The 21,157-nt window shown below is 39.9% G+C and overlaps 4 protein-coding genes and 1 pseudogene across 8 annotated transcripts in view; 3 read left to right on the plus strand and 2 right to left on the minus strand.

Annotated features, from left to right (window-relative positions):
* Positions 1-5,297, plus strand: part of LOC104808305 — a 7,404-nt gene extending 2,107 nt beyond the window's left edge. The window contains exons 3-5 of the mRNA XM_010533969.2: positions 1-151; positions 237-4,555; positions 4,640-5,297. Of these exons, the coding sequence (XP_010532271.1) occupies positions 1-151; positions 237-4,544 (4,459 nt within the window). The 3' untranslated portion in view covers positions 4,545-4,555; positions 4,640-5,297. The remainder of the gene's footprint in view (positions 152-236; positions 4,556-4,639) is intronic.
* A 484-nt stretch (positions 5,298-5,781) lies between these two features.
* LOC104808306 (ubiquitin-conjugating enzyme E2-23 kDa-like) lies at positions 5,782-7,981 on the plus strand. 2 transcript variants are annotated; one of them, XM_010533970.1, is made up of 7 exons: positions 5,782-5,965; positions 6,608-6,692; positions 6,859-6,938; positions 7,023-7,137; positions 7,225-7,277; positions 7,394-7,522; positions 7,667-7,981. In XM_010533970.1, exons 2-7 carry the CDS (start codon positions 6,649-6,651, stop codon positions 7,801-7,803), a joined length of 558 nt encoding a protein of 185 aa, XP_010532272.1. In that variant the 5' UTR covers positions 5,782-5,965; positions 6,608-6,648; the 3' UTR covers positions 7,804-7,981. The 2 variants fall into 2 exon arrangements, with proteins under 2 accessions (XP_010532272.1, XP_010532273.1); XM_010533971.2 differs by lacking the exon at positions 5,782-5,965 and adding an exon at positions 6,001-6,393.
* A 1,349-nt stretch (positions 7,982-9,330) lies between these two features.
* On the minus strand, positions 9,331-10,447 carry LOC104808387. Its single transcript, XM_010534062.1, has 2 exons — positions 10,438-10,447; positions 9,331-9,928 (listed from the first exon to the last, which is right to left on the minus strand). Exons 1-2 carry the CDS (start codon positions 10,445-10,447, stop codon positions 9,504-9,506), a joined length of 435 nt encoding a protein of 144 aa, XP_010532364.1. The 3' UTR covers positions 9,331-9,503.
* A 28-nt stretch (positions 10,448-10,475) lies between these two features.
* LOC104808307 (serine/threonine-protein kinase HT1-like) lies at positions 10,476-14,170 on the minus strand. Of its 4 annotated transcripts, none has more exons than XM_019201965.1 (7): positions 14,037-14,170; positions 13,423-13,777; positions 12,521-12,642; positions 11,921-12,117; positions 11,674-11,848; positions 11,207-11,341; positions 10,476-10,877 (listed from the first exon to the last, which is right to left on the minus strand). In XM_019201965.1, the coding sequence occupies exons 2-7, from the start codon at positions 13,736-13,738 to the stop codon at positions 10,671-10,673; spliced, it is 1,152 nt and encodes a 383-aa protein (XP_019057510.1). In that variant the 5' UTR covers positions 13,739-13,777; positions 14,037-14,170; the 3' UTR covers positions 10,476-10,670. The 4 variants fall into 4 exon arrangements, with proteins under 4 accessions (XP_019057510.1, XP_010532277.1, XP_010532275.1 ...); XM_010533975.2 differs by having other exon boundaries at positions 13,423-13,762; positions 14,022-14,170; XM_010533973.2 differs by having other exon boundaries at positions 13,423-13,580; positions 13,840-14,170.
* Positions 14,171-20,310: 6,140 nt separating this feature from the next.
* Positions 20,311-21,157, plus strand: part of LOC104808388 — a 4,984-nt pseudogene continuing 4,137 nt past the window's right edge.

Genomic DNA, 21,157 nt, shown 5'->3' on the forward strand with positions numbered 1-21,157 from the left:
TCCTGCTGCATCCTTACTTCACCTGTGTAAAGTTACTTTCCTTCCTAAAGGCGTTGAATTGCCATCTGGGATTTGCTCGTTTGTGTGCTGGCGTGTTTATGATATCACACACAAGTGTTTATGGTGGCTGACAGAACAAGACTATATTGATGTGAGTTCATACATGCTCTATCAAATGGATACCATTTTCAGTACATTTTTTTGCTTTGCCTTTGACGATAACTTTTTCTTTGTAGGAACATCAGGAAGAAGTAGATCAGCTATTGTGTAAGACACGTTTCGAAATGCATGCAACAGTACAGCAAGGTGGACGCTCACCAAAAACAATGAATGGTCCAACATCAACATCACAGTTGAAGGCAAGTTCTGATAGTGTACAGAATACTGGCTCTTCCTTTCCTTCCCAGGCGAAGGGAAAGAAAAGGGAACGTGCTGATCAAGGTTTTGAACCTGTAAAACGGGAACGTGCTGCGAGGGTTGAAGATGCTGATTCTGTTTATAGTAAATTGGAGAGTACATTAAGATCTGAGATTGTAAAGATTACAGAAAAGGGGGGCCTCGTGGATTCAGATGGGGTGGAGAAGTTAGTCCAGCTCATGCTGCCTGAGAGGAGTGGGAGGAAAATAGATTTGGCAAGCCGATTGATGCTTGCTGGGGTAGTGGCTGCAACAGATAAGTTTGATTGTCTTAGCAGATTCGTCCAGCTGAGAGGACTGCCTGTGTTAGATGAATGGCTTCAGGAAGTGCATAAAGGGAAGGTGGGTGACAGTAATAGCCCCAAAGATGGTGATAGATCAACTGAGGAGTTTCTATTGGTATTATTACGTGCTCTGGATAAGTTGCCTGTTAATCTCCACGCTCTTCAAACGTGCAATATTGGAAAATCTGTTAATCATTTGAGATCGCATAAGAATGTTGAGATTCAGAGAAAAGCGAGGAGTTTGGTTGACACGTGGAAAAAGCGTGTTGAAGCAGAAATGGATGCCAAGTCAAGCTCTGGGCAGGGCGTTTCATGGCCTGGAAGGCGTCTGGCTGAACCTTCTCATGGAAGCCCAAAGACTTCAGTATCACACCCTCATTCTTCTAAATCGTCTTCAATTAGGCTGGTCCAGGGAGAAAATAATGTAAAATCTGCGTCTCCATCCCCTGGCTCTACAAGATCAGCACTATCTCCCTCATCAGGTTGTATGAACATGAAAGAAGGACAACAGAAAAATTCTGGTGGTGTTTCTGGATCTGATGTTCCTCCGACGTCTGTAAGGGATGAGAAAAGCAGTAGCTCCAGTCCATCTCACAATAATAGTCAGTCCTGTTCGAGTGACCATGCTAAAGCAGGGGGTGTATCAGTGAAGGATGATCCGAGATGCCCCACCACTGGATCACTGAGCGTGAATAAGAGCTCAGGTGGTTCTTCTCGACACCGGAGATCAGTCAATGGTCTTCAGGGGTCTGCCTCATCAGTGGGTCATAGGGAAACTGGTTCGGTTAGAAATTCTTCTCTGTCAAAGAATAACTCAACTTCAGAGAAAGTATCACAGTCTGATTCAACATGTGAAAAGACCCATGAAGTACAGGCAACTGAAGGTAATGCTCATAAATTGATTGTCAAGATACCAAATCAAGGCTACAGTCCTGCCGAAACCACTGCTACGGCAACCATTGAAGACACTGCAGTGGTGAATAGCAGAACTTCTTCTCCTGTGATTTGTGCGAAGAATGATCAAGTTGATCAGAACCTGAAGGAAGAAAAGACTTGTACTCATAAAGCAATTATTAGCTCTGATGTGCATGATGAATCATGGCAAAGCAATGATGCCAAAATTGAACTTCCTGGTTCTGATGAGGGTGGAGGTTCTACATCTATTCCAAGTGAAGAGAGATGTTGGACAGTAGATGACGCTAAGAAAATGGCTGAAGTCCCAAAAGCAAGTGTTCCGGATGTCCCGAAAGCAAGTTTGCCACAATGTATGAATGAGCTGAAGCCAGAGAAATCACATGAGAATCCTTTTAGCTCGATAAATGCATTAATTGAAAGTTGTGTGCAGTACTCCGATGCTAATACTCCTGTGGCAGCTGGAGATGACATTGGAATGAATCTTCTTGCTAGCGTTGCAACTGGTGAGATTTCTAAGTCTGATATGATTTCGCCAAATGGTTCATCTCAGACAAATGAGAACTCATGTGAGGGAAATGATTCAAAGCAGAATTTGTCCTCTGATGGTCTTGCTCAGACTCTTCCCAGTGATGGGGCAAAATTTGAAAATGAAAAGCAGGACTTTGTTAGTGGTAATGCTTGTCCGAAAGAGGCTGACACTAAGGCCGACTTTAACCCTATATCTGTTACGGACAGGAAATTGGATTCTTCCCCACTGAAGCAACCTGTAAATCAATGCTTAGAGAGCATTGGATGGTCCAGAGATGCAGAAAAAACATCGTCTGCCATGTCCTGTGCAAATGACATTAATAAGCATGTGGATGGTGATATGATAAAAGAATCCAATGAGATAAAAGATGATGGCGTCCTAGCTGACGACGCTTCTGATATGAAGCAGAAGTTGTCAGCCGATATTAGAGTTGGCGACTCAGGTGTTACAGTAGGGGGTGAAGTTCCATACTCCCAGCCATTTTCAGAAAGCGACAAAAGTACTCAGGATGAGCCGAAGCCGCCAATCAGAAAATCAAGTTCCGAACTAGTAAGAGGAACTGAACACTCCTCTTTGCGGCTTGGTTCTGGCAAGTGTCTTGTTTCTGCAAATGTTGATGAGCTTAAAGCTAAGAAAGCAGATGAAATGGAGACAGGCAGTCATCATGATGCTATAAAGGGGCAGAAAATAGAAGGAGAGTCTTCTTCTAGTGGGAACCAAGTAGGGGCTGGTTTAGTTTCATATTTGACGAACTATAAAGTTGAGCATGTAGGGGAGAATTTGGACGGTAATGAAGATAATGAGCAGCAATCTGGTGTACACTCTCCGACAGTATCCTCCTCATTGACAGTTAAGGACAGAGGAAAACAGTGTGCAAAAGGGAGGGAATCTAGATCGAACATTGCTGTGGCAGAAGTGGCAGACGAGTCTACTTCTCTGGCTGGAGACGCTTCTTCTTCTTCTGCTGCAGACAGAGATACAAAAGTTGAGTTTGATCTAAATGAAGGCTTCAGTGGAGATGATGGGAGGAATGGAGATCTTGGTAACTTAACAGGAGCAGGAATATCAACACCAGTTCAATTTCCTTTGCCGATTCCTGCTTCAATAACAGTAGCCACCGCTGCAAAGGGGCCCTTTGTTCCACCTGAAGACCTGTTGAGGAATAAAGGTGTGCATGGTTGGAAGGGTTCTGCAGCTACAAGTGCATTTCGCCCAGCTGAACCGAGGAATTCTCTCGAGCGACCTCTTGCTACAAATAATGCTGCTCAGGTGGATGTTAATACTCGACGACAGAGTCGGCCTCCACTTGATATCGATTTGAACATTCCAGATGAGAGAGTCCTCGAAGATTTCACCTCCCGAACTTCGGGTCAGACTTCAGTATGTGATATTACAAATAATTCGTTACATGATCTGAAGATGGGTTCTGCCTCCACTCGCTCTGCTGGTGGGCTCGATCTTGATTTGAACAGGGTTGATGAAACCACAGATTTAGGAAATTACACTACCAACAGTCATAAGTTGGATTCCACATTTCAGCCGTCCAAACAAGTATCAAGTGGTCGTATGACAGATGAAGCAGGCGGACGGAGGGACTTCGATCTGAATAATGGACATATGATTGGGGATGTAAATCTTGAACCATCAATCTTATTCGGTCAGCATGCCGCTAGAAGCAGTTTGCCTTCGCAACCATCCCTTCCCGGTATGCAAGTTAATGGTGCCAATATGGGGAACTTGTCGTCGTGGTTTGCCGCTGCCAGTTACTCAGCGACTGTTCCCCCCACGGTTATGCCTGATAGAGATCTGCCTTTCCCAATGGTTGCAAGCAGTGGGCCATCGAGATTGCTGGGTTCAACTACTGCTTCATCCTCCTTTAGTCCCGATCTTTATAGAGGGCCAGTCTTGACTTCTTCTCCAGCTGTTCCCTTCCAGTCTACTTCTCCGTTTCAGTATCCAGTCTTCTCCTTTGGTGCCGGTTTCCCCCTATCATCGGCTACTTTCTCTGGCGGTTCTGCTACCTATCTGGAATCTTCATCTGCTGGACCACGGCTTACTTTCCCTCCCGCTAACTCTCAACTGTTGGGTCCAGCCATTGCAGTCCCCTCCAATTATCCACGGCCTTATGTTGTCAACCTCACGGATGGCAATAACAGTGGCGGTGCCAGCAGAAAATGGTTGAGGCAGGAGCTAGACCTAAACACTGGCCCTGCAGTCCCAGATGCCGAAGGAAGAAGCGAAACATCTTCCCGTGCACCCTCAAGGCCATTGTCGGCTTCCAGTACGCAGACCCGCATGGAGGAGCAAGCAAGGATATTTCAGATGCCCGGTGGCGTTGTAAAGAGGAAGGAGCCCGAGGGAGGATGGGATGGATATAAGCAGCAACCTTCATGGCATTGATGTAAAACCCGGTGAGTTCTCTGGCAGAGCGTTCTGTTTCTGTCTGACATGACATCTAATCTCTTCTCGCTGACTCTACATCATTGTTCTTCCAGTTCATAAGGGGTGGGGAAACTCTCCTTCGTCTGACATCCTGAGCCACAGAGGAGAAAGGGCGGTGAGTTATTTTGATGCTTGCTCGTTAATGTATAGTATCTCTGAATTCTCAACCTCTGTCAACTTTATTGGTGAAAGACTCTGTTTTTTTTTTTGGGGGGGGGAGGGGGGGAGAGATGTTTCCAGGGTGCTTTTTTTCCCCATAAAATTTACACTGTGATCAGTTTTGCCCCCTTTGTAGATATCTCCTTTTTTTTTCCGTCTTTCTATATCCTCTTATTAACAGTTAGGGGGGAAAAAAGGCATATGGTGCTCCTGCTGGTGTTTGCCCATCTTCTGAGATCGGTGTGCTTTTTTTAGTTGCATTAACATTACCGTTCAAAATCAGACCCCATAGAAGCATCCAAACTCTTCTTCTTTTATGCATCGACAATGAAGAGGCGGGCAGTAGAATTGCTCAATCGGGGAAAAAAAACGCTCATTTTCCACTGTCAAGTTCTTCGGACAAGGGTTTTCAGGTTTGTGGCATTGATAAAATCTTGGTGGGTCTGGTTTTATCTTGAAGCACCTTTGGGTGGAGTGGAGGTTAATGTGTATGTGGTGGTGGGTGGAGACTTTTGTAAATGTTTTCTTTTTTGTTTGTGCCCCAAGCTCTTATTCTTGTAGTAATTATGGCTTCCAAAAATAAAACAACCTTACTAAAAATGTCCAAATAATTCGAGTGCGACTCCGTGAAAGGAATCAAAGAGGAAAACGCCGCTCTGTGATTTTGTTGGCGAAGGATGCTGTGGCCCTTCTTTTGTGTTCGTTGTGTAGTTGAAATCGAAATTAATAATGGTTAGTGACGATTATCTCTAATTACAGCTAAAATGTTTTGTATCTAAATAATTGGAGAAGTTATATGGATTTTTTATAAAAAAAAATTAAAAGAACAACTTTTTTGTTTATGGATAAGTTGGCCTTTTTAAAAGACGTTGGATCCTACTTTTGTGATTGCTGCTAGTGTAAGCAAAACAGAGAGAACGCAAATATAATATCGGATTTGAATTTGAATTTTGTATCTTTGAGGTTTGATTATATATGGATTACATCGAAATTAAAACTCTACTTTTTTTTATATATATATAAAAAAAGGAAGAACCCTTTACTTATCGTCGACGAAAATCTCACCATTCGTACATTTCTGCTTGTCTCCACGTTTCCGAATTTGCATGACAACACGTGCATATGAATCTGTCGACCTTCGCATAGAACTTTTACCCTCTCCCCTCTCTCTCCGGCTCCTTCCGATCACATTTCCTCTGGTTGTCTCCGATCCCATCAAGGTAATTCCTCCAAATACTGTGTCATGATCTGTATTTTCTAGCGCTTTCTCCGGTGCCAGACAGCGTTTGTCGATATGGGCGTTTTTTCTCTTTCTGCGGTTTTTGTCTTAAGCTTATATGGCCAGGTCGTAGATTATCCTCAGTCTGTGAAATTAGATACTCCTGCGAAATTGACCAGCGTCTTCCGTATCAAAATTTTCTGCTGGGTCACCATGATTTGACGGGAATAACATCGAGGATAGTGAGATTCCATTTCGTCAGATTGCGTAATTTCAACCCATTGGCGGGTTTGGTGTCTCTATTGCAGACTAAATTCCTTCCGCTCCTTTGTGGGTTGGGTCGGGATTTACCCCCCTTGTGTGTTCTTCATCAGTGTTTGCCCTTACTTTTTCTACCTCCGAGGAAAAACAAATTGTGCTTTAGATATGGTGGAAATTTTCTGACTATGATCTCCAAGTTTTCCGTGGTGTTATGTCGTTTTCTTGTCGGAACTATCGGTTCTTCTTTAAATCATTTGTAGCTCTTGCTCAGTCCACTTGTTCATCTTTTCTACCCCCATCTGCCAGTCCACTGTTTCTGCCAATGTGGTTTGGATTTAAGCTATTTTCTGATATCTGCACTTGGATGTCTATGATTTGACAGAACTATATCGGTTAAGTTTTCCATTCTCGTGGAGATCAAAGATGTCTTCTCCCAGCAAAAGGAGAGAAATGGATGTCATGAAGTTGTAAGTTTTCGTATTCTTGGAAACTACCTAGATTCGAGAATTGATCCTTTTACTTCACTGGAACACTGGCCCTAGTGATACAGAGTTTCGTAGTTTTTATTAGGTGTGATTGTTGGTGTCGGTAATGTTGAACTTGTCGTGTTTTTCCCCCTTCTTATACATCCAGGATGATGAGCGATTACAGCGTTGAAACGATCAACGATTGCCTGAATGAGTTCAATGTGGAGTTCCACGGTCCGAAAGAAAGTATTGCCTTTTTCTAAATTAACTCCGGATCATGAAAATGTCCCTTGAATTCGTGAAGTAAGATGAACTGTTTGGTGATTACAGGTCTTTATGAGGGAGGGGTTTGGAAAATTCACGTCGAGCTCCCAGATGCTTACCCGTACAAATCTCCTTCCATTGGGTTTGTTAACAAGATATTCCACCCAAATGTGGATGAACTGTGAGCATCTCCTCCTCCTTGAATTTCTCTAGAATGTACGAATATTTGTGGTTCGTGCTTTTTTTTATTTTATTTTATAAATTTCAGTTCTGGCTCGGTGTGCTTGGATGTAATCAATCAATCTTGGAGTCCCATGTTTGGTGAGCCTCTCAAACACTACATATATATATATATATATATATATATATACTCGTATACGAAATCCGTCTACAATTCGATTAAGCAGACACATTTTTTGTTCTTCTTGCTTCTGCAGATCTATTAAACATTTTCGAGGTTTTTCTTCCGCAACTCTTGCTCTATCCAAACCCGTCCGATCCACTCAATGGAGATGCAGCCTCGCTTATGATGAGAGACAGAACGCAATATGATCAGAAAGTACGAGGTATGTTTTCCTGTCCCCTCTATCGCTTGCTTATGTTTGCTCTTAGAACGGTCGTCTAAACGCATCAGAAACCTATCCTCGGTTTCTTATTTGTTGCAAAGGCGATTTCTGAAAACATATAGAGTCTTGATTCTCTTTTGGCAGAGTACTGCGAACGGTATGCCAAGAAGAATGGAACGGCGGAATCGGACGAGGAGGAGGAAGAGAGCGAGGAGGAGGACGTGACCGACGGAGAAACAGCCTCTACGGACGACGAGATCGCAGGGCATGCCGATCCTTGATTCTGCGGAAAAGGGGTCTTTTGGTTTACCATACACTATATAGAACCAATTGAAGATTCATTTAGATTTTATGTGATACATAAAGCAAACGCTCGTCGGTCCATTTTCGCAGTGGCCACGTTGGTTCTCAATTTCCCTTGTCCATGACAATGTTTTACTTTGGGGAAGCTTTCGGAAATTTCCATGGCGGTTAGAGGTTTGAGCATTGGTGAAAAAGAAACACATCTATTATTATTATTATTATTATTATTATTATTATTATATCTATTATTATTATTATTATTATTATTATTATTATTATTATTATTATTATTATTATTATTATTATTATTATTGATCTCGATGAATTTTTGAATTATAAAAAAATTATCTATTATAAATGTTACGAGGAAAAGAGATCGCAATAAAAAAATCCGAACGACGTAAATATATATATATATATATGAATGAATTTTCACGTTTTGATACAAACCTTTTTTTAGGTGTTTGTAATATCAATGTTCCGAGTACCTTGAAATTCGTCGGTGGACAAAGAAAATTCGTTCATGATGTATATTATTTGGTGAAATGATAACATCTGTTTTTAAAAAATTTGCAGTTTTCATTTTTATCTTATAGTTTTTGGTTTTCTAATAAAAAAAATATAATCGATGTTTTATTTACTTTATTCATTCTTTTTTCCACAAAATATTTTAGCCATTTTAAATATATTTCACAATGCCATACATTTTTATTTCAAAAATTATTCTTTTCATTTAGTAAACATCATAATCATTATAAATGTAACATTTTTTTATGTAACACTATCACCATTTTATGAAAACATAAAAATCATTTTTGAAAAGTTAAAACTGATGATATTATATATATATATATATATTAAAGATATAATTGTACAATGTGGGGTTTTTATATTTTTTGTTACGTAACAAAACTTGGAGGAATACATTTCGAATGTACTATTTTTTTTATCCGTCTCGGTGTCGTGTGGGATTCGGACAACTTGGATAGGAACTTGAATCAGAAAATGAGACTTGGCAGTTGGCACCTCCAAAAATTAAAATAACTTATTTCTTGCAAATTATATTCCTTATATTCTCTCGCCCATGGCTTTACACATGTACCAATCTTACACCTCCTTGCAACGATGTCCCGAAGAGACAAAATTAAATAAAAGAAAATAGAATACATAAGATATATTCAGAAAATGAATTTTGTCTTATATATATATATATAATTTATTTATGAATTGGTGATAAATCACCATCAAAGTCAATTGATAGAAATAAAACATAAAAAAAAATTGAGTTTGCTTTATTTTTTTCATTTTATTGAAAGCTATTTCGGAGAGAAAAATATAATAATAACGAAAAATATTAATGCTATGTATATCTATTATTTCAAATTATAAATTTCTTATTAATCCTATGTCCTAAACTGTAATTTAGGATTGGTTTAGAGCTGAGAATTTATGGTTTTTGCTAGATTAGAAAGAGAACGAGAAGACGAATAATAAAGAATATAAAATATTTCCAAAGATTTCTATGCAGCAATTATAAGAGAATATAGTCTAAACAATAATATCACGCACCGTCATTATGATTTGTACAGCATAATAATAATAATAATAATAATAATTAAAAACTTTTTAAAAAAAAAGGCGAATCTAGCTAGCTGGCCACTGATACGCGCACTTCTCGTCACGCCACCAATCTCCCAACCTCCATTTGCCCTCCGCCGCCGGCGATCGTCTTCTTATTCGACGGCGGAACCGCCGCATACCTCGTCGAGAAGCTCCTGAATCCGCCGTAAGCTCGATCCTCGTCGGCTACACCCCCATCCTCCACCACTGGACCTTCGTCAAAATTCAGAGCGTAACTCAACGCATCGTACTGAAACTGCCCGTTTCCGTGCCGATCTCGATCCCCGCCGCCATGGAGGTGGTTGCTCCGGTTGAATCGGCGGATGAAGGTCTTCCACCGAGGTCCGGCGACGATCTCCGACCACTCTCGGAGCTTCAGAATCGCTCGGGTCCACCACCGGTCCTCGTGTCGGATCCTATGCCACCAGGCGACGCCGACGGGGGAGGAGGAGGGGGGGTCGGGTCGTGCCCCGATCCTCGTTTCTCATCTATCGGCCGCTGGTTTTCTCTTGCTGCTGCTCCGTTTATATATAATGGGCGGATACCGGCACGTGCAAGTTAGCGAGGAGTTAAGTGGACGGTTTCGACCCGAGTGGCCATTTCGGTTCGTATCCAGATCCAAACATATAATGGTAAACCTTATCCGATTCCAATTAAAATTTAATGGAATGATTGCTTAAAAAATCAAATTTAAGGAAAATGTTATAAAGATAACAGGCAAAAATTTTAAAACTTATTTTTTTTTACTAAAAGATTAATCCCGAACAGACTTGGAATTGACAAGTAAATAGATATAATAAACCTTTTAAAATTAAAAAAAATAAAATGAACTACCGTAATTTATCAAAGAAAAATAAAATGACTTCAAATTAAAACCCACGACATAAAAAAAATATCTAACCACCGAAATTGAACAGATATTATGGTACGGCAGATTTTTTTTTTAAAGGATGTGGGCCCCGAGCTAGTGATTTTTTTGTCTTGGGCCGTACGTGGGCCCATGCTTAATTGCTTTTCTACAATAAAAAAATAAAAGAAAAGGGAAAGTTAAAAGAATAATGAAAAGTCCAACAAAGCTTTACATCATCGTTTCCCCTTCCCCCCCTCCATTTGAACCACCATTGGCTTATACATTACATGACTTCATGAGGATACCAAACAACAATAACGAGACTTTTAGAGTTTCGGGGTCTGTCTTTGAGTAATGACGGATTGTTGGTTTCGTTTAAGGACCGCGTTTCCTGCGGAAGCATAAGCAACCCTGCTGCTGATCAAGAGGGATCATCCCGCCTCCCTTTGTTGTGTCGATGCCCTCGAGCATCGAGACAGCCTCGTCCATCTCCGGCCTCTTGTCTGGATTCGCGTCCCAGCATCGCTTCATGACTGCAGCGAGCGAGCTCGGGCAACATCTCGGTATCTCCGGTCTCAGGTTCTGCATTTCTCACAGCAAACATGTCATCTTATTGACGGAAACTGGTGAGTAAATACTAAATACCATTGACGGGTTCGGCTACAGAACATTCAAAGGTGGGAAAGAAAGGTCATAGTTGTGCAAGAAAGAAAGGTATTTACAGTCAGATGAAACAGGGACAGGGCCACAACTGAGCTTCACCAGAACTCTATGCTACTCGAACATCATCGTGGATAACGTGCGAGAAACGGAAACATGTATTCTTCGCGTTGCTTTAGTGACAACATAAAATATGAGAACGGCGAGAGGAAGCAGTAGAAACAGAGCCAAGGATATATACATATATATACCTGACGGACAACAGCTGAAGTCACCTCGGCGAAAGTGAGATCAGGGTATGGCATGTCACAACAATATATCTCCCATAAGCATATGCCAAAACTGTACACGTCGCATTTTCTATTATACGGGTTTCCGTTGAGAACCTGTATCAAAGTCATTTCGTTTATACGCAGCAGATAGTTTAAGATGCTCCGATTATAACAAAATCATGTTTGCGAGTTCATGTCAGGAAAGGCTCATGAATTCAGAAAGTTTTCTTAGAAATCCGAAAAAACAGAGAGGAAAGAAGGTTAATCCAAGCATTATACAATTGCAGAAGATCAACTACCACCGCAGCCACTCCACATCAGGTAAATGTTTTCAAGTCTATACATGGTGGCGTTTCCATTAGCATAATATAGCTTCACTCATGATCTTGCGGTACGGAAACTAAAATCTTTGAAATGAAATATGAGGGAAGAAAATGAAACGGTACCTCGGGAGCCATATAGCCAAGTGTCCCAGTTTCTCCTGTCATGTCATTGGGATTAGACGCCTCAACTCTTGCAACTCCGAAATCGGCTATTTTGACAGTGCGTGTCTTGTCCAACAACATGTTCTCTGTCTTTACATCTCGGTGAACAATCTTCTGTGAATGAAGGTAACTCAACCTGCAGCGTGCACAATTAAGCAACGGCCTTTTCCTGATTTTTCAAGTCAGAGGAACGATAAAAAGTAAGTACCCTCTAGCGAGATCAAGAGCGAGCTGAATGACGACTGTAAACGCCAATTTTCTTCTCCGGTTCTTTATGAGATATGATTTTAACGCACCGCCCTGAAGATATTCCACCACAACACAACAAATGTTGTTTGGCATTGCTATTGGACCACTCTCGGTTTGTAGCTGTAGGCCTGTCGCACCCATTGTAGCCCCTATGAACTGCACAATGGTATATGAGGAATACGATTTACATCAACGGCTCGGTATCTGATACACGTTCTTGTACAGGAGCAAACAAGTAACACTTGTCAGATATGGAAAATATATTTCCACCATTAAAAAAAAAAGAAGAGGCGACTGGGACTTTCGCCTGATATCAGTAGCAACCTATCACATTGCTAAACATTGGGGGAGACAAGACAGTGTAACACTGCATTGAACATGACAAAAGGCCTGTCTGAAACAAAGAGATCTCTACAAAGCACAAAAATGGAATAAGCTCGTGTGTGACCTGCCCATGATCAATGCTTAAGGGTATTGCAAATTTCAGTTTGAACTTTGAATATGAAAATTCCATCAAAATGAATGGAACGAGTTAACGTAGAAGTAAATATAAAAGGACCTTAGTAACATTAGGGTGATGGAGTTTATGCCACACTGCAACTTCCTGTGCAAAAGCTGCCCTCAGAGACGAGATCTCAGCATCTGTCCTGTGACCTTCTTCACCCCAATCAAGCAACTTCACTGCACGTAAACAAGAAAAAAAAAAAAAAAAAAGCCCCAATGAATATCACTTTGCTACATAGCCTCATGAAGACAGCAGTTTCATGTGGTTAAATTGATAGAGCAGACAACAACAGCTGGAATCACATGAAAGTTCGGAGCAGAACTATCCAAGTAGGTCCTTTAACCGACTAAAAACCAGTCACGACCCCTGTTGGCTTCACGGAGTTAACACACACCATATATGCTCACATTGTCACCAGACTCACCACAAAACTAAAGATAGAAAAGGGCAGTCAAAATCTGTGAAATCTTGGCATCTTAACGGAAACCAGAACACGGAATTAAGGCGAAACGCAATAAGGTTCAATTATGGAATTGCTTGACAAGGCTCCTGACTTGACAAGTTTTAATCTTTGGAAACTTAACGAACCGGGCAGATTTCACAAGAGAGAAAAACCAGGAAATACACGAAAAAGAAAGCAAAAATCGGGTCTTCTGAAATGAAGACAACTTGAAAACTTCCCTGAATTACAAGAAGAATAGTACAGACACAGTCTTAGAGTTTGTCCGGATATTCCTTTGGTCTTGCTGTCGAGCAAAAATCAAAGCCCGACATACAAGTAATTATGAAAATGGAAGAAATACTAATGCTGTTTTTGTTCCTCTGGAAACATGGGATTTTCAAAGAATCTCACAGAACAACAGTTCAATCAAAAATGAGGTGCCGATTAGAAAAACTCCACTGTTACTACAAAAAACAATTGCAAGAACACAAATAAAAAAGGGTCGTTAACTGACCGGCGACGTCATGGCCGTCGTAGATTCCGCGATGGACGGTCCCAAATGTGCCACGTGCGATGACCCCTTTGATGATGAGCTTTGAAGGGTCGATTTCCCACTCGTGTCTCTGCCTCCTCAGCTGTACTCCGCCGCCGTTGAGAGCTAATCCACCGGAGGATGCGGCGGCTCCGGCGACGGTGACGCCGTCGTCTTCATCTTTCTTCCTGTTCTTCTCCAGAGTCAAAGCCCTCGTCAAATGTCTCTCAAGCTGCTCGTCTAAGCTCTTCAGATCGATCTGATCTGCTCGAACAAACCCATCACTTCCTTCCTTCATTTTTCTTCCCTATTCGCTTTGGATCTTCTTCTTCTCTATGTTCATACCCTTCTTGATCCCTCAGCTGTCCTCCGCCGCCGTTGAGAGCTAATCCACCGGAGGATGCGGCGGCTCCGGCGACGGTGACGCCGTCGTCTTCATCTTTCTTCCTGTTCTTCTCCAGAGTCAAAGCCCTCGTCAAATGTCTCTCAAGCTGCTCGTCTAAGCTCTTCAGATCGATCTGATCTGCTCGAACAAACCCATCACTTCCTTCCTTCATTTTTCTTCCCTATTCGCTTTGGATCTTCTTCTTCTCTATGTTCATACCCTTCTTGATCTTGTTGACCTGAGGAGTTGAAAGTTTTTTTTTTTCCACAGCTAATCAAAGCACAAAAAAGAAAAGGTGGAGAAAAAAAAAGCAGGGAGGAGGAAGAGGAGGAGACATGTGAGCACATGGACTCGCCTGAATCGAAACGTATTGTCTTCTCTGACCCACTTTGGTCTTTTCACTGTTTATTTTTATTTAACAAAGGGGTTTATTTCTTTAACATTTTTCCAAAACAATTATTTATTTATCAAAAACCTCATTTAATAACGGTCCCAATACCCAATATTTTATTGTATCGATTTAGCCTTTTTTACATCTTTGTAGATGTTATAGGTTTTTTGTTTTTGTTAGGTGGGTATTTTGGTTTAGTTATATAAAATTGAATGTAAATAAGTAGAATAAAATAACAATTGTATTAAATAATAATATGATTAATTATAAATTGTATATCATTTTTTTAAATCAAATTTATCAATTGTATAAGACATGGAAAATATATATAAAAAAAAAAGAATACAATGTTTCAATAATTGTTGTTCAAAAAAAAATCTAACTAAATTGGAATAAAATTTGAAACAAAACGAAATTCGATGTACAGATTAAATAATATAAGGCGTATGCGAAACGAAAATTGCATACAGGAATATAATGAATATTTTTCCCTTGTTTGCTTATAGTCAAACTTTTGTGCTCCATCTGCTTTTAGAATGTTGGATTATAAATATAAAGAGCAAGAAGACAAAAACCCTGATTATCCTTTTCAATTAATGGAGTTAATTTTTTTTTTGTCTGACTTTGAATGGATAAGGTGGAAATCTATAAGTTCTATAGAATATTTTAATTTGAAATAAAATGTAACCACAAATTTTTTTAATGGCACCGTTGTAACTTGTAGTTCAGTAAATTACGTAACTATGTGAATTGGTAAAACGAAAAGAGTGTTTGTAAAAGCGGTTTTCAAGTTGAACATATAATATTTTTTCATTATTAAAAAAATATATTTCAGATAATAAATTTGGTTGATTTCGGACAATTTTATTTAAAATATACTTTTTCGAATTTCGGATGAAATCAAATAATTCTGATACTTTTCCCCAAATAAAACTTCGCCATGGTTTTTGAAATTATGGTACACTCGCCATTTATTATTAGTTGAGTTTGGTTTGTGTTCTGATATTAAAATTTTTATAATTGTCGATTGATTCAGATATAATTCCTTTTACGTTGCTATAACATATCTAAATATTATATATAACAATAACAATAACAATATTTGAAACTGATATATATATCCAACAAATGTTTTGAAACAAATATCATATATGATCCTTGGCATACATGATTCTAAACGTGTGTATATTGTAATTGGTGTTTAAAACCGTTATAAATAACTTTATTTAATTACGGTTTTCCTTTAACTTAAATGATATTAATTAGCGGTCAATGAATAGGGTTAAATGTTTTTCATTTAAGTCTCCTTTTTCTCCGTCAACCCAAAAAAAAAAACGGTAAACCCACCTATTCAACTCCAATAATACTAATTTAATCGGTATCCTAATGGAATCGAACATAAAAATAAAAAGAAATAATTTTTATAAAAAACGAAAAAGTGAACTCGGGTTTAATATAAAAAAAACTAAAAACAATACTGTATTTTTATCAATAAAAAATGATTTTAAAACTAATTTAAATAGAACCGAATTTAATATAAAAAAAATAACCCTGCCGAAGACAAACCAAACTGAAACCAAAATGCTAGAAAGTATAAATAAGGGCTTCGAGGTCTGAGAAAAGCAAAAGACATAATTTTCGTCAACAATGGGAAATCTGACAAGAACGCTGGCGGTGGCCATTGTCTTCTTCATCGTTGTTAGTTATTGCGAAGGTCGTGGCGGCGGCGGTCCCCTTTCAGACACGCACGTGTCCATCTCCAACTTCATCGACAAAGGCGCGACTCTGACGGTCCACTGCAAATCGGACGAGGACGATCTGGGAGCTCACGTGGTGCCGTACACACAGGAGTACGTCTTCAGTTTCAGACCTAATTTCTGGAGGACGACTCGTTTCTTCTGCGGGTTTCGATGGAGGGACCAGTTCAAATGGTTCGACATATACGTTGCCTCGAGGGACGAGGAGATATGCAGCACGTGCGAATGGTCCATCAAGGAGGACGGCCCATGCAGGCTCCATAAGCACGGCGAGTGCTATCCTTGGAATCATTAACTGACTTCATGCATGCATGCGTGCGTGCGTTGTGCACAGTAAAGAACGCATGACAATCAGCAAAAACAAAAACAAACAAAGAAAGAAAGCAAAATCGATTTGCAAATTCATTAACCCCCTAAATTAGAAGCAGATTAGTTATAAATGTCACTAAAAATATAAAACTACAGACATAACTCCGTCAAAACAAGAGAACAACAATTCAAGACACAGTTATAAGCGGAGCAAATACGTCAGGCTTATTAACTATGGACGTTTCCGTTTTTGGTTTGGTATTCAAGCAATTTGGTTCGGAAATGATATTTTCAATTTTATAAAAATTATACCAAATTAGAGCCGAATGTTAAATGGTTCGGTTTTAGTGTCGATTCAGTTCGAAATGGTACGTAGCGTTATATGAATATTAAATAAGTACCAAACCCTAATATTTACTCGGATATATATTGGTTCGATATTTGTCAGATTCGATTCGGTATTTGTGTGGTTCAGTTTGGAAACGGTTTATTCGGTTTTATAAAAAAAATATACCAAATTAGAACCGAATGTTATTCCATTCGATTCGAATCGGATCGGAACTAAATTCCCGAACCGAAGTGCCCACGATTTGCATATATAGTACACTAACTACATGATAAAGAATAGTTATTTTATTGTTGTCTGCCATGCAGCAGCAAAGTCGTACAACAAAAGAACATATTGCATAGAAGTAACGGTACGTACGTTATTTTTCTTGATGTAAAGACATACGTCCATTCCATTTATGTGAGAATTATAAGCAGTGAAAATCCAGAATGCTATTCTTTTTTGGATAAGTTACAAAAGTTATCAACAAAATAAACGATTTATTAAGCTTACAATTTTTAGCGTGTAAATGGTTTAATTTTTCAACATTTCTCATTTTAAAAGTATATTGTTTCCAATTTTAATTACTAAAATAATGTTGTTTTTTATAAATTGACTTTAACAGCATAGTACAAATTTAAATTTCCCCTTCTTGGACTAAATATTTTGGGAAAAATAAACAAAACAAGACGGACGAAATATTATTTTTTAATTATAAGACGAACATTTTACGTTTCTTGTTTTGGTTTATATATAAAATCTTTTAGACATTACTTTATAAGTACTTAAAGAGCCGAAATCATGTTATATCCCGCATGTATGTATATATGTATAACCACATGCTTATCTGTGCGTGAATCCTCCATATCGACAATCATATCATACGATATTAATATACCAATCAACGATGTGAATGAACCTTATGATATGATTTGCTTATTTTATAATTTCAGTAGAAAAATAACTCGGGTGAAGCAGTGTACTTGATTTGGATGAGTGACCTGATAAAAAATAGGGTTTAGGATTTTAGTTTCAGGGTTTAGGGTTTGGATTGTCATATTTTTTCTCTAATGGATCTGGTCGTTCGAAATGCTCTATTTTTTTTTAGTGACGGTTGCTCCAACAACTTTGTGAAAATATTCAAATAATATGAATCAGCTAACTCTACGTTAAAAAAATCCTGACACAAACTTAATTCAAAATTCAAACCAAAATTAACTTAACATCAAAAACACGTTCATACTGATAACATGTATTTTGGTGATATTTTGGTATAGGATGTCTAGTGCATTTTACTCGGTTTTGCACATTTATAGGTATTCTAGAACACATTTGGTCTCGATATTGCTTGATTGCTTTCTTTGGTATTAAAACAGGTATTCATGCATAAAAGAGAGCAAAAGGAGTGGAAAATATAGATTGCGGAATGATAACATGATTTTCTCATCTATTTCAAAGCCCATTGTGTAGCACTTTCGCATCAGTTTTGTGCATTGTTAGATATTTAGGATCATTTTAGCACTGAGTTTTGCTTCTTTTGCTTTCTCTGGTGATTGAACAGGTAATGGATGCATTATGGACGTCAGAGGAACATAATCAAGGACTTCGGAGCATATTGGACCGGAACAGAACGACTAAGGCATTTCCAGCTCGAGTTGCATTGGAACACGGCCGTGTCGAGTTTAAACACGGCCGTGCAAAGGCAAGGAAACGAAGATATTCTTACAGACAATTGACACGGACCGTGTCGAGTCAAACACGGCCGTGTAGAGACGCAACTCGCCCGTGTCCAACCCGTGCAGAAGCGCATAAGTTTTGATCAGACTATTGACACGGGCCGTGTTCTACCTCAACACGGCCGTGTTACATTTCGAGAAAACTTCCTATTTTTGCATCCGAACTTCCGTTTTCAGAATGAGAAGAAGCCTAGCCGCCAAAGAAATAAATAGAGGACGTCTTGGGCTTCAGAAATCATCGAGAGATCACAGTAGAAGCCAAAAAACTCGAGAGAGAATCAAGACGGAGTTTCCCGGGAGCAGAGATTGAAGAATCGTCGTCGAGAGATCGCTACGAGTCTTCTTTATCTGTTTCTATTTTTATTCTTATTGATTTGAACTCGTTTGTTGTTATGGGTTGCGAGTAGTCGTTTCACTGTAGCTAGGGATTTAACCTTGTAGGGATTTGTTTGGTTTTTATTTTCCGAGACTACGTTATCGATACTCGGCGGTTTAACTGAATTGAGTTTATTGCTTTTGATCTTCTTGGCCAGTTGATTGATTGATTTTAGATTCTGATTGACAACGAGAGTTGGAATTAGGTTCGAAACGAATTCATTAAATGAATTGGTTAAATCTATTGAGAGATATGTTAATCGGTTTAGGAACTGTGATAGTGATCGTTAATGCATTTGATATTTTAATCTATTAGGTTGAGAGATCGATAGGTTAAATTATTGGATAGTGGATTTAGGACTTGAGAGAGCCAAATCTGATATTAGAACTTGAGATCCCCGATTAGAGTTCGATATTTGTAGATTCTCCATCATTAGAAACAATCCCTGCGCGTTAAGGTTATCCCGAAGCTACGGTGGTTTAGTTATCTGAATTTACTTAGTTCGTTTATTGATTTATTTTTGATATTCACATATTTCATCTGTCATTTCCTACTCTAATTCTTAGTCGAGTCTTGTTCTTAGTGTTAGCTATTCCCTGTGTTCGACCCTGGTACTACAGTTGATCCGTATCCTTGCGGTATTCGATGTATCTAGGTTTTTATTACTTGAGCTTATTTACACACCTAGATTTGCGTTATCAAGTTTTTGGCGCCGTTGCCGAGGAATAGTTTAGCGTTAGGATAGAGATTCCTTTGAATCTAGATCCTCTCTCGTTACTTTTATCTCGTTCCTGATCTATTCTAGTTTGTTGTCCTATTTTTTCTGGTGTGTAGGTTTTTCCGGTGTATGATCAGGAGCTAGATCTGGGCTTGACAACCTAGTCCCTTTTGATCCAGAAATCGAGAAATCCGTCAAACGCATTCGAAAGAAGAAGAAACAACAGAAGAAGATGGAGGAACGTGCTTTAGCTGCCGAGAACGATAATGATACTTACGGGGCGTATCTTCAACCGAAGTACACTCAACAACTCTCATGCATTCACCGGCCCGATATCGACCGCAATAAATTTGAATTTCAGCCGGCATTCATCAGTATGCTCAGCTCGTCGGCATTTGGGGTAGACCTAATGAAGATCCAATTCTCCATCTGACTCGATTCAAACTGCTATGTCAATCTGTGAAGACGGTTCAAGGAGTCACCGATGAGTCACTTATGCTGATGACTTTTCCATTCTCTCTAATGGACGCTGCATTAGAATGGCTCTACACACTGCCACCATATTCCATTTTCTCTTGGGATCAGATGCAAGAGAAGTTCATGCAGCGATTCTTTCCTGCTAGCAAAACCCAGCTCACGAAACAACAGATCAACTCTTTTATGTAGGAACCTGATGAATCTTTGCGCGAGACTTGGGATCGTTTTCTTGGATATCAGCGCCTCTGCCCTCATCAGGTTTAGACAAGAGGTACCTTATCTCCACTTTCTTGCAGGGTCTAAAGGAAGATACTCGAGTCCTCATTCGGGTTGCCTGTGGAGGAAACCTCAATGAGAAGTCTTTTGACTTCATCGAACAACAAAATCACCAAGATGGCTAACGAGTGTGCTCCTTCCCACGAATTCGTCCGAAATATTGGCTTTAAAGACAACCGTACAGGTAAGGAAAGTCCATCTGAAATACATGCTTTACGTGCAGAGCTTGCCAAACTTAGAATGCAGGTAGAAAACGCCCATCAAATCACTGATGTGCATGAGGATGTCAGCTACGTCGCCAACAATCCGTACTCGAACACATACAACCCAGGTTGGAGGAATCACCCAAATTTCTCATACAAGAACTCCTCCAACGCTCTAAATGTACAGCACAACAATTTCGGTGGTTCATCTATCCCGGGCTCCTCTCAAGGAAATCAATCTCAACCCCGAAATGCCTACCAGCATCAGAATCCAACCCCTCAACATTACCGCGCTCCCCGTCAGTCTCAGCAGAACTTCGGCCCACCTCCATCTCAATCACAGGTAAGTCCTGACCCTAACATCAAATCTATGCTTGCACAACTTATGCAGGGTCAAGAAGCCATTCGCACCGAGATGCGAGAACATCAGCAGAAGACCGATGCCCATCTCAAGCTAGTTGATAATCAGATAGCGCAACTCGGTGCCTCTGTTCCTTCGCGACCTCAGGGATCACTTCCCGGGAACCCGGAAGCAAACCCCCGAGAGCACTGTAACGATGTGTCCTTACGCAGTGGCAAAGAGCTCGCTAACCCTGTCATCACATCTACAGAAAAAGGTCAGTGCTCTAACTCTGTTCCTGCATCTTTTCCTGACCCCATCTCGGCTGAAAAATCGACAGAGATCTCGGGTGATGAAGAACACGACGTATACATTCCACCGCCACCACGTCCGCCTCCGGTTCCTTTCCCTCAACGACTCA

The sequence above is a fragment of the Tarenaya hassleriana genome, unplaced genomic scaffold, assembly GCF_000463585.1.
Source record: "Tarenaya hassleriana unplaced genomic scaffold, ASM46358v1 Cleome14, whole genome shotgun sequence".
Lineage (NCBI taxonomy): Eukaryota > Viridiplantae > Streptophyta > Magnoliopsida > Brassicales > Cleomaceae > Tarenaya > Tarenaya hassleriana.